Source organism: Elephantulus edwardii, unplaced genomic scaffold (genome assembly GCF_000299155.1).
Source record: "Elephantulus edwardii isolate Elephantulus edwardi_28Jun2011 unplaced genomic scaffold, EleEdw1.0 scaffold00174, whole genome shotgun sequence".
Classification (NCBI taxonomy): Eukaryota; Metazoa; Chordata; class Mammalia; order Macroscelidea; family Macroscelididae; genus Elephantulus; species Elephantulus edwardii.
In genome coordinates, this window is record NW_006399924.1 from 1,607,354 (window position 1) to 1,620,563 (window position 13,210).

The 13,210-nt window shown below is 35.6% G+C and overlaps 1 protein-coding gene across 1 annotated transcript in view; it reads right to left on the minus strand.

Annotated features, from left to right (window-relative positions):
* The window catches only part of SYCP1 (synaptonemal complex protein 1), a 241,559-nt gene that overhangs the window by 48,330 nt on the left and 180,019 nt on the right, over window positions 1–13,210 (minus strand). The window contains exon 27 of the mRNA XM_006895723.1: window positions 6,437–6,496. Within this exon, the coding sequence (XP_006895785.1) occupies window positions 6,437–6,496 (60 nt within the window). The remainder of the gene's footprint in view (window positions 1–6,436; window positions 6,497–13,210) is intronic.

The window sequence follows — 13,210 nt, forward strand, 5'->3', positions numbered from 1 at the left end:
CCTAGTCTGTCTTAATCTGAATGTTCAGATTTAGAGGAGTATATGACAGACAAGCAATTTGTGGAGCAGTGAAAGATAAATCCCTCATTGTGGAGTTAACCATTAGTTACAGTGTTGACCCTGCCCTTAGCCCAGTGCCTTGACCCACTTATTTCCCAGCTCCACCCTCCACCAGGATACCCCTTCACATCTGCCAGATCCCTTCAGAAATTATCTTCCATTGTCCAACCCATGATGTGACAGCTTGTATCTGAAGCTTTCTTGGCTTCTGGGATTCCAAACACAGCAACTGCTGACAATTTAGAGATGTTCACATTTTTTGTTTTTTTCAAAGCTGGTTGCTACTAAAGCTAAAGCATCTGTGGTTCTTATGTTTTAACTTTCACTTTAAACTGCACATAATAAATTCTAATGAAAACAAACAAAACAAAAAGTGAAGTAGGTGGGTAGGGAGGAAAATGTGCAACAATGAATGAACAAAAATCCAACTTTTCTGTGAACTTCTGTTAAAATCACAATTTTTAAAAAGAAATGAAAGAAACACAATGTGTATGTAGGAATGTATGAAATGTAATGTATATCAATGGAATACAGGGTATATGAGTTTTGTATACAAACCAATGTAAAATAAAAATAAAGTGGAGGGAGAAAATTCTCAATCCATTTGTTTGTTGATGGACATTTGGGCCATTTCTATTTTCTTGCCACTGTGAATAATGCTGCTATTAACACTGGTATACAAATCTCCATTTGTATCTCAGTTCTATTTTCTTTGAGGTATATTCCTAGCAGTGGAATAGCTAAGTCATATGGAATTTCTTTCTGAGGAAATTCCAAACCAACCTGCATAGTGGCTGTACCATTTTAAACCAACAGTGAATGAAAGTTCTAATCTCTCTACATCTTCTAAAATATTTATTGCTTGCTATCCTATTAAACTTTACCAGTACTACTGGGGTGTGATGGTATCACATTGTGTTTTGATTTGCATCTCTGATTGCCAGTGATTTTAAGCACTTCTTCATGTATCTGTTGGTCATCCAAATGTCTTCCTCTAGAAAGTCTGTCTTTTGTCCGTTTTGTAATTGGGTTATCAGTCTTCTCCTTGTGGAGGCCCTGTAGTATTCTGTAAACTTTCTTTATGAGACCCTTGTCTGAGATGACACTGTCAATTGTATTTTCCCAGTCAATAGGTTTTCTTTTCACCCTATTGGGAAAAGTTTTTTATGTGCACAGAGACTTAATCTTTAGAAGATCACACTCATCAAGCTTATCCTCTCCTACTTATCCATTACTTACTGTATTTTCCAGCCTATTTAAATCATAGACTAGGCCTCCTATATTTTGTCTCATTTTGTCTCTTATGTTGTTTATGATTTCTGGATTTACTTCTAGGTCTCTGATCTCTGTTGAGTTGATTTTTATGTACTGTGTGAGACATGGATCCTACTTCAGCTTTAAGCAGGTAGATGTCCAATTCTGCCAGCAACATTTGTTGAAGAGGTTATCATTTTCCCATTTGATAGTTTTTGTTTCCTTGTGGAATACCCGTTGACCATAGGCAGATAGATTAGTTTCTGGATTATTGATTTTATTTCATTGGTCTATGTGTCTGTCAATGTACCAGTACCATATTGTTTTGGCTATTGCAGCTGTGTAGTAGGTTTTGAGATCACAGGAGTGCTATGCCTCTCATTTCATTCTTGTTTTTCAGAAGTTCAGGGTTGCTTTCCTTTCTAAATTAACTTGCCAACTGCCTTTCATAATTCTTTGAAAAAATGAATCTGATATCTGTATTGAGATTGCATTAAACATGTAGATTACTTTTGGAAGGATTGTAATTTAAACTATATTGAATCTTCTTAACATGAAGGAGAAAGTTCCAGGGGCTCTGAAGGAATTGACAAAAAAATAAAGCCCCAGGAACTGATGGCATATCAGTTAACATATTTCAATGAACAGATGCAGCCCTGGACATGCTGACTAGGTTGTGCCAAGAAATTTGGAGGACAACTAGCTGGCCAACTACGTGGAAAAGTTCCATGTATGTCCCTATTCCCCCAAAAGGAGACTGATTTTGTGTGGAAATAACTGAATAATATTACTAATAACACATGCAGGCAAAATCATACTGAAGACTATCCAAAAATGACTGGACCAGTACATCAACAGAGAACTACCAGAAATGCAAGCTGGGTTTAGAAGAGGTCGTGACACTAGGGACATCATAGCCAAAGTCAGAAAGAGAGTATCAGAGGAATTTCTGTGTTTCACTGACTATGCAAAATCATTTTACTGTGTGAATCACAACAAAGTGTGGCTAACACTGAGAAGAATGGGAATTCCCGAACACTTGATTATGCTCATGTAATACCTATACCTGGATCAGGAAGCCATCAGCAGAACAAAGCAAGGAAACACTGCATGGTTCAAAATTAGGTAAGAAATGCATCAGGGATGTGCCAGTCCCCATGTACTTTCAATCTGTATGCAAACAGATCCTTCTGGAGGCTAGATTTATGAGGAGGAATGCAGCATCAGGGTTGGAGGCAGACTCTTCAACAACCTACATATACAGATCATACAACCTTGCTTATGAAAACTGAAGACGACTTGAAGTGTTTGCTGCAAAAGGTTAAGAAATATAGTCTTCAATATAGACTGAAACTCAACATCAAGAAGACAAAGATTTTCTCCTTAGAGCCAACTGGTAACACCATGATAAATGGAGAAGAGATTGAGATTGTTAACAGCTTAACTTGTTTGGCTCTATAATCAACATTCTCAGTAACCAGTAGTAATCAACATTCTCAGTAACCAGTAGTCAGGAAATCAAAAGATGAATTGCATTGGGGAAATCTGTCAGGGGCATCTCCAGAGTGCTAAAGAGCAATGACGTCAGTTTGGAGACAGGTGCACCGGATCCAGGCCGTGGTCTTCACAGTTGCTTGCTATGCATTAGAGAGCTGAAAAAATGTCTAAGAATGACAGAAGAAGAACTGATGCCTTTGAGTTGTGGTGCTAGAGAAGAGTCTTGAACATTCCATGGCCTGTCAAGAGAACAAACAGGTTTTTCCTAGAGAGGGTAAAACCAAGTTTCTTCTTGGAGGCAAGGAATTTGAAGTTCTATCTGACATACTTTGGCCATGTTGCCAGGTGGGACCAGTCCTTGGAAAAGGACATCATGCTTGGAAGGATAGAGAGACAGCATAACAGTGGAAGATCCTGGAAGAGATGGACTGACATGGTAATGCAGGTAGGGGTGTCAGAGACAGTGATACTGGCTCAATATAAAACAGTTTTGAGAGCTATTGTGCACATGGTCACAAGAGTCAAAAGTGACATGACTCAATAGCACATGTCAACAATAACAACATCATTTACAGGGAACATTTTCCCATTTAATCAAGCCTCTTATTGTTTCTCACAACAGTATTATGTCGTTTTCTTTATAATGGTCTTTTGTATCTCTGTTGTTGTTGTTGATTGCCTTTGAGTCCAGCACGACCCTATGAACAAAAGGCCTGATGCCCCTCTACAACTATCAACATTTATCAAAGTTTATAGAGTTTCTGGAGGCATGTTATTTAGGAAATGGATTCCAGGTTTATTTCCAAGTATCTCAATTTGTGGTCAGCTATTTTAAATGGTATTGATTTCTTAGTTTCTTTATCTTGTGTTTTCTTTGTTACTGTAGAGAAATCCCACTAATTTTTTGATATAATGATCTTGTATCATGCCACTCTACTGAATTTGTCTACTATGTTTAACAGCTTTTTTGTTGAGTCATTGGGGTTTTCTGTGTCCACTATCATGCCATCTGCATATAACGACAGTTTAACCACTTCTTTTTTTTAAATTTTATTAATTTTAATGAACATTCACAGAGATTTTTGGATTTTCATTCATTCATTGTTGCACTTTTTTCTTTACGCTCCTCCCCCCGGTTCGCTCCTCTCTTTGAAAAGCAAAAGATAAACTTCTTTTTCAACCTGGATGCCTCTTATTTCCTTCTCTTGTCATGCTACGCAGGTAAGTACTTCCAATACAATATAGAAAATAAGTAGAGAAAATGGGCATTCTTGTCTGGACCTTGCTTACAAGGTAAATGCACCTTATACTGAGTGAAAAATCTCAGTCACAAACATACAAATACTGAAAAATGCCACTTGTGTAGAACAGGACTAACATGGGGGTTCAGGGGAAACTGAGAAAAGAGTAGATAAATAATAAATACTGCTTTGGGCCAGATGAGGGAAATAATTGTTTAAAAGGAATATGTGATTAGGCATTACAACAGTCCAGAATAAGAGGTGCATAGCAAAGTGGACTGCAGGGGGAGGGGAGGGAATTGTGCAAAAATGAATGAACATTTTTAAGAGAAAAGCAAACTGGATTGAGGTTGGTAGGACGGAAAATGTACAACAATGAATGAATGGAAATTCAAGTTTTCTGTAAACTTTCATTAAAATAATAATTAAAAATATTTATTAAAAAACCCCAATATATGTGAACTTTGTAAGTAAAGCCATATAAAATTAAAATTTTCTTTTGAAAAAGGAAACTATTGTATTAGATCACTATTATAAACAGCTAAAGAAAGGATTGAATCATTCTAATATGATTTCCAGGGAGGGAGAGAGAGGGAAGCAGAAAAAACTTAATATTTTCTGAACTCTGTTGGATCACTTTTTTCAATGGGAATAATGATGAACATCTTCCAGTCAACTGGGCAGGTAGCTGTCTTAAAAATTTCTTGCCATATGCTAGTGAACAAGTGCAGAAATGTGTATGTTTGCTGAAACATACCAACTGGATTTCCACCTATTCCTTGGGCCTTATTTTTGCCAATGTCTTCAGTACAGCTGGGACTTCTTCAGTACTACTGGCTCTTAATAAGGTATTTCCTGAAATGGTTCAGTATAGGCCAATTCTTTTTGGTACAATGATTATTCCTTTTTTCTTCTTTGATCCCTCTTGCATCATTTAGTATTTTGTTCATAGAATCCTTCATTATTTATTGTAACTCAAGGCTTGATTTTGTTCTTCAGTTTGTTTAGATTTTTTTTTTCCGTTTGAGAAATGCTGAGCATGTTCTTTGTTCTCTTTTGGTTTCACCTCCAGCTCTCTGCACATTTTGTTATACTACTTTGTTTTCTCGAGCTGTCTTTTGAAATCTCCTATTCAGCTCTTTTTCTTCAGCATGTCTTTCCTCTGTTGTGGCTTCTTAAAATTCTAGTACAAATTTCAGAGTCTCTTCTGACACATATTCTTGCTTTCATTTTGAATGATGCCCTCGATGTCATGCAACAACTAATTTGGTCTTTACAGTTCAATCCATCAAATCTTTTTTTATTTTAGATCTTTTTAAAATTTAGTTAGAGTAGACCCAAAATCATATTTCAGTTCCCTTGAACTTGTTTTCATTTCATTCTACTTAAATTTGGGTGTGTACATGTGTAACTGAAGGTCTGTTCCACAAGTGACCACTTTGTTTTGACTGTTGATACTGAGCTTCTCCATTGACTCTTTCCACTGTTGCAGTCAACCTGATTCACCTGTTAACACCATCAGGTGAAGTCCATGTGTATAGCTGGTGCTTATGATACATTGTTATTATTGTATACTATTGAGTCTGAACCAAATCCATAGCTGACCCTCCAGTGGATTTTCAAAGGCAGTAAATTTCACAGAAGGACATGCTCATCTTTCTCTCATGGGGTAGCTGGTGGATTTGAATAATGTACTTTTACGCTGGTAGTGCAATTCCTTACCACTAACCACCAGAATTCCCAAAATTATATATTATTTATCAATAATAAATACATCATTTTGGTTCTCTTTTGTCTCTCTCACTTAGTTCATGACTAAGTAAAGAGACAACTTAATGGACCCCTCTAAAACATTACACATAATAAGTAGTTATTAAGAGGCCAGCCCTGTACTACTAACTAGATCAAGAAACACAACTGTGTGAGTCACCACAGATTACCTTTCAATCATGAACCTCCATCTTCCCAAAAGTATCAACACTCTTATGTTACATTTTTATCATCTATGAGTATATCTCTAGATGTTATGGATTAAACTTTAGCTTTTTCTAAAAAAAGGGCACATAATATATACCTTAAAATTTGTAATAAAAATGTTTTTCCTTTACCATTGATAATTTCTCAAGAATAATAAAGCATCTAACTAATTCAAGATAATACTATAAGCAGATTAGAGAAAGAGAATTAAATCTTTAAATCTGCAAATGGTGAATGTTTAAAATTATTTTAAATAATACTTCCTCATTAAAAAATGGTAAGAAAAAATTCAGGAAGTGAACTATTTATAATATTATCTTCCAATTTATGAACAAAAATTATTTTTAAGGCAATTTTAAAATATTGGTTATAAAAGAAAAACTTTTAGAATTATATAGAACTCTTACCTTGTCCTTTTTTTCTTTAAGAATAACTGTGTTTTCTTTTGCTTCTCTTTTGAGTTTTTCCTATTAAAAATACAGAAGTACAAATAGCATAATCACAATTATACAAATATTACATCATTTAAATAATATTATATCTTATAAATTTATGTTGTTATTGTTATGTGCCACTTGTGACTCATAGAAAGAGAAATAAAAACAAATTAAGAAAAAATAATAGTAAGAGTTATAAGAAGAGAAGCATAAAATTCTAGGTTGAAAAATTTTTATCTGTTCAGTAGAGGAGGAAAAATCCCAAGCCTTTGGCCTGGTTACAGAAATTCATATATTGTTGTTGTTGTTAAGTGACATTGAGTCAATTATGATTCACAGTGATTCCATGAACAATGGATCAGAATTCTGTCCTATCCTGCACCATCCTTATCAGTTTTGATACATTTGAGTCCACTGCCACAGACATTTATCAATCCATCTCATTGAGGACCTTCCTCTCCTTTGTTGACTTTCTACCTTTCCAAGAATTATGACCTTTTTTAAAGAATAGCCTCTCCTAACAACATGCCCAAAATATGTGAGATAAAGCTTCAACATCTTTGCCTCCAAGGAACATTCTGGTTGCACTTTGTGCAAGACTTCTCTATTTTTTCTTTTGGTAGTCCATGGGAAGTTCAACATTCTTCTTCAGTACCACTACTCAAATTCATCAGTTCTTCTGTCATCCTTATTCACACAGTTCTTATATGCATAGCAGGTGACTGGAAAGACTGTGACTTTAATCAGGCACACCTTAGATTTTAAATTGACGTCATTACTCTTCAGGCCTTTGGAGAGATCCTTGACAGCAGACTTTCCTAAAGTTATAAGTCTCCCAATCTAAAATTGTTGACAATTTCAACCTTTTATCCATCTATCATGATGTTTTCTATTATAATAGAAAACCTGTGAAATAGAATTGTTAGTTTTACAGTAAACCATTTACCAGTTGATTCTGACTTACTGTCTACCATGATATGACATTTTGAGGTTATTTTTTATTTTATTATTTGTTGGGGTTTTTTAACATTTCATTATCTTGATGATGATGATCTTTTTCTAATGTGTGTAAATAGAATGATGAATAAATTTTCTAAAACTATGGATCTCAAGGTTTTTGTTTCTAAAATGAACTGGGTAAGTCCAGTTTCTAAGACAAGAAGGACATACAAGTAACTAACTTATTTGTAAGGAGTTACAAAGAGGTCTAAACTATTAAAGCCTGTTAGAGGTGGAATTTTTACTCCCCTGAATTAGATGCATTTCAGTTTATCATGTATAATGAACAATTTTCAAATGAGACAAACAGGGATAAAAGATAAAAGAACAAGAGTATACTTATGTTCACTGAAGCTTTATTTACACGACCAAAGATATGCAAGTAATCCAAATGTTAATCATGGGATGAATCTATAAACAAACTAAGACACATATATACACAATGGAACACCAGGCAACACTAAAAAATAATGAAGAATTTAAAAAATACCACATAACATGGATGATTCTATAGACCATTATCATGCTTAGTGAAACAATCAGCCAAAAAAGGACAAATACTATATGAGAGCACTATTATAATAAGCTAAAGAAAAGTTTATGCACAGAAAGAAGCTTTCTTTGAATGCTTACTAATGTTGAGGGGTGAGGAAGAAAGGAGCAAAAATCAGAAAAATAACAATTAAAAATTTGAGAAGCAAAGGTAATCACATGAATAAATACAGAAAAGTACACATATTTAGGAAATAACATCAGTTTTGCTGGAGAATAGAATGTATATATAGAAGTTATAAGGGAAAAGTAGTAATCAGAGTTTTGGTCAGGATGAGAAGCACAAAATTCTAGGTTTGTAGAATTTCTAGTTTATTCAGTACAGAAGGAAAAATGCCAAACAAAACAAACCTTAAGTGTAACCTAAAGAAATGAATATGTGTGTGTGTGTGTGTGTGTGTGTGTGTGTTTATACATATCTATATGTGTATATATGTATGAGAGAGAGAGAGAGATTGTAATATGACAGCCATCTGTGAAACATAATTGTTAGTCTTACAGCAAACCATTTACCATTAAGTTGATTCTGAATCCACATAAAACCCATATGTGTCAGGAAAAAAACTATACTCCATAAATTTTTCAATAGCTTATGTTTCAGAAACAGCTCACACAGCCTTCCTTTTCAAGTTGCCTCTAGAAGGAATCAAACCTTGAATTTTTCAACCAAGTATACCTGACCATTGGCCAAATGGCAGCATCATGATACATGGAGAAGAGACTGAAGTTGTTAACAATTACAGCTTGCTTAGCTCCACAAATCAACACTTTTGGCACCAGCAGTCAGGAAATCAAAAGACTAAGTGCATTGCGAAAATCTGTGCTCAGGGACCTCTCCAGATTATTGAAATGCAACAATGTCAGTCTAGAGACTAAGGTGCACCTAATCCAGGCCATGATCTTCACAGGTACCTGTTATGCATCTGAGAGCTGGATGATGACTAGCGTTTACAGAAGAATCTCCGATGCTTTTGAGTTGCTGGAACATACCATGGACCACCAAGAAAACAAATAGGTCTGTCTTGGGCACAAGGCCAGGAGGGACCAATCCTTGGAGAAGGACATCATGCTAGGAAAGGTGCAGGGACAGTGCAGGAGAGGAAGATCCCAGGTGAGATGGACAGATACAGTAACTGGGGCAATAAGGGCAGCTGTATCAGAGGCAGTAAGACTAGCTCAGGACAAGGTAGGGTTCAGAGCTGCTGTACGTAGAGTCACTATGGGTCACAGGCAACTCGACAACACATAACAACAACCACAACCTGACCATTTGCTAGTCCATCCAAGGACTCCATGATAACCTTAGGGAACCTGTAATGTCCCAGAGAAACAATAACCTGCCAGTATCTATACTCAATGAATACTTTATATACCTCATCGTACATCTCCCACAATGTTACTCTCAACAGAGATTTCACTTTACCATGAGAGCATGAAATACAGGGAGTTCTGGTGGACTAGTGGCAAAAAGCTGCACTGCAATCCCAGAGGTATGTGGTTTGAATCCACCAGATGCTCTGCTGAAGAAAGAAAGGCAATCTCCTCCTGTACCAGTCAGATCAGATTTGATGGTACACATACAAAAAATAAGAAGATAAAATAAATTTAAAACAGTATTTACCATTCTTATTTTTATGCAACCAACAACAGTTGTATTTTAGCAAGAGTGACAACTGGGGTCTACATTAAGGAGCTGGAATGTTCTTCGTAGAATAAAGTATACACTCTTAAATGATCAGGATTAAATTGACATACTTTCCCCCTCAAAATTATTTTTATTGGTTTGCATACAATCATTTATATACACTATGCTTCAAGAATGTGCATTATGTTTCATTCATGTAAACTGTTTTATATAATCATTCATATTGTTACTGCTGCTGTTGTTATGTGTTGTCAAGTCACCTGCAATCCATAGCAACACTATGTACAACAGCCCTAAACCCTGCTCTATCCTTCACCATCTTATTGTGTCTGACACACATAACCCCATTACCCCACTGAATCAATCCATTTCATCGACAGTTTTCCTATATACATTGTATTTTATACAATTAATTAGTATTGATCCATGTCTATCATTACTGTTTTTTCAAGTCTCCATAGAAAATTTCCTATTCCTACACTTCACATCTTTCCTATTCTTTCACTACCTCATATGCCCACTATGCTCACCTATCCTCATTTCTCTCCTTCCTCATTTTCTGCCCCCTCCTCTTTTTCCTCTTATCCTTTTGAACATTTATATTCATCTTGCTCCATTATTCTTCTATTTTTGCAACAGTGGCCCTATGCAGATTTGTTTTTATATGACTGAGTTATCTCACTCAGCATACTGCTCTCTAGACTCTTCCATGTTATGTAGTATTTTATGAAATTATTCCTTAGTGCTACAGAGTATTTCATTGAGGACTGTACAATAATTTCTCAATCCATTAATTTGTTAACAGGCGTCTGGGCTGTTCCCATTTTCTTGCTACTGTGAATAACAATGCTATGAACATAGGTTTACTTATTTCCATTTGTGTCTCAGTTCTAATTTGCTTGGGCTATATTCCTAGCAGTGGAATAGTGGGGTCATATGAGATAATCTAAGTTCAGCTTTCTTGTTTGTTTGTTTTTTAAATAAAATTTTTATTTTATACTGGTTTATTTACAAAATTCTTACACATTGTTTTTTACACCATATCTTTCCCATTTCCTATACCCACCTCTCCCTTTACCCATCAAATTGTGCAACCCTAATCACCAAACTGCCTTCCAGAGTAAATATAGGAGAGACATTCATAAGGTTATGAGACACATGAAGAAATGTTCAGTTACTAACAATCAGATGTAAATCAAAACAATAATAAGATACCCTCTCACTCCAGTAGCAATGGCAAAATTTAACAGGATGGCAAATATATGTTGTAGAGGATGCAGAAGTTAGAACTCTCAATAACTGATGGTGGGATTGTAAAATGGTAAACTACTCTGGAAGGCAGTTTGAAATGGCCTCAAAAAGCTGACCACAGAAATTTCATAATATCCAAGGAAATCAGAACTGAAACATGAATGGAAATATGTACACCTAAATTTACATTCTTACAGTTAGAATACATGTCTTGGCTTCTAGAGTGTTACAGGAGGGAGTAAGCAACTCTCACCACTATCTCTACAACTCTGCCATTCAACAATCTGGAGATCTGATCTTAGTACAGTCTGCCCTAATAAAACAAATGATTCTCATGTGTGGATCAGTGCAAACACAAATATGGATCTTTGGTAAGGTTCAAATGGATCATGAGTTTTCTTAAGACTAAAACGATGAACAACACACTAAGATCCCTTTTTAATATGAACAAATAGAGAAGTGACTCAAGACACCAGATTAAAGAATATAGCATTGTGACCAAAACTCAGACCTAAATCAATTTACAAATGTTAAGCCCTTTGAATAAAAAAATCCTAATATTCATGAGGAAGAATTCTGAAATGTTACAAATTCATACTTCATTCTCCCTATTATCTTGTGCACAGGGAGATAAATACTACAGACTTTTGGAAACTAGACTCCAGGACCAATTCTTCGGGACCCATCATGTTAAAATTATTCACTAGTTAGACCTCAGACTCAACGGAATTTAATGATAAATGGACTGGAACCTGAGTTCACCTGATAGTAAACACAGAGAACATAAAGCTTCCCTGTGGTTACTTCATTAGAATCTCGGTGTACAGTTTGAATATTCTAAATTCAATAAGAACCATAATCCTCCTATTAATTCTAACCTACAGAGGAGAGTTTTTACGGCTAGAATTATCACTGAAAGATTTTGAAATTATCCCTCCCCAGGAAGAACAAATTCTATATCCCTAGAGAGGAAGCCCTGTGTTTTCAGAGGCTGTTGATTACTCATCTTTCTCCCATGGAGCAACTGGCCTGAAAACTGCCTGGAGGGTCAGCTACAGGTTGGTTCTAACTCAATGGCACACAAAACAATAGAGAGAGATTAAAATCCAATGAAATAGTGAAAGACTGAGGAGAGGCGATTTATTAAAGTCTCAATAAAGTCAATCTATTTTAATTGGAAGCTAGAACTGTTTTCTGGTTCCCCAGACCAATAGCTCACAGGCAGTCATGTTTACTAGGTTTACTGGGGTAAAAATTGAAAACGGAAGAGAAAAAAACCTTCATATAAAAGGTAGGCTGAATCTATATGAATATAAAGCTCAAGATATACAGAGGTATCATGGTAAAAAACAGAATATGTTGTTGTCAGATGCTGTTGGGTACAACTCATTGTGATTCTATGAATAACAGATCAGAACACTGTCCTATCCTATGCTAATTTCATAATCTCTGACACAGACAAGCTCACTATATCAATCCACCTGGTTGAGAGTCTTTCTCTCTCCTTTCCAAGTATGATGTCCTTCTCCATGGAACAGTCTTTCCTAGTAACATGCCCAAAGTAGGTGGGCATGTTAACAGTCTTGCCCCTAAGGAGTATCTGGCTGCATTTTCTCCAAGACATACCCATTTGTTCTTTTGGAAGTCCATGTTTTATTCAGTACTCTTCTTCAATATCACAGTTCAAAGGCATCAATTTTTCTTCTGTCATCCATATTCATTCAGCTCACAGCAGCATAGTAACCAAAAGACCATGGTCTGGATCAAGTACACCTTATTCTTCAAACTAACAGTATCGCTCCTCAGTAATTTTTTTTTTTTTTTTTTGCTCCTCAGTAATTTGTAGAGGTCCATGACTACTGACTTTCTCAGTGCAATGCATCTCCTAATCTCCTTATTGCTGGTAATAATGTAATGATTTAATTTAGTGATTGCAGATCTAAATAAGATGAGGTAGTTTACAGTTTCAATCTCGTCTTCATTTATTATGATGTCCCCTCTCAATCCAGTAATGTGAATTTTTATTTTCTTGATATTGAGATGCAATCTATATTGAAGGCTGCAGGCCTCGATCTTCTGCAGCAAATGTCTCAAGTTCTCCTCACTTTCCCCAAACAACGTTGTATCATCTGCATAATGAAGGTTATTGATGAGTTATCCTCTAATCCTGATATCACAATTTTTTTCACAGAGTTGTTGCTGTAGTTATGTGCCTCTAAACTGACTATAATTCAAATCAACCTCATGAACAACAAATCTGAAATTTTCTCTATCCTGTGCTATCTTTACCATGCAAA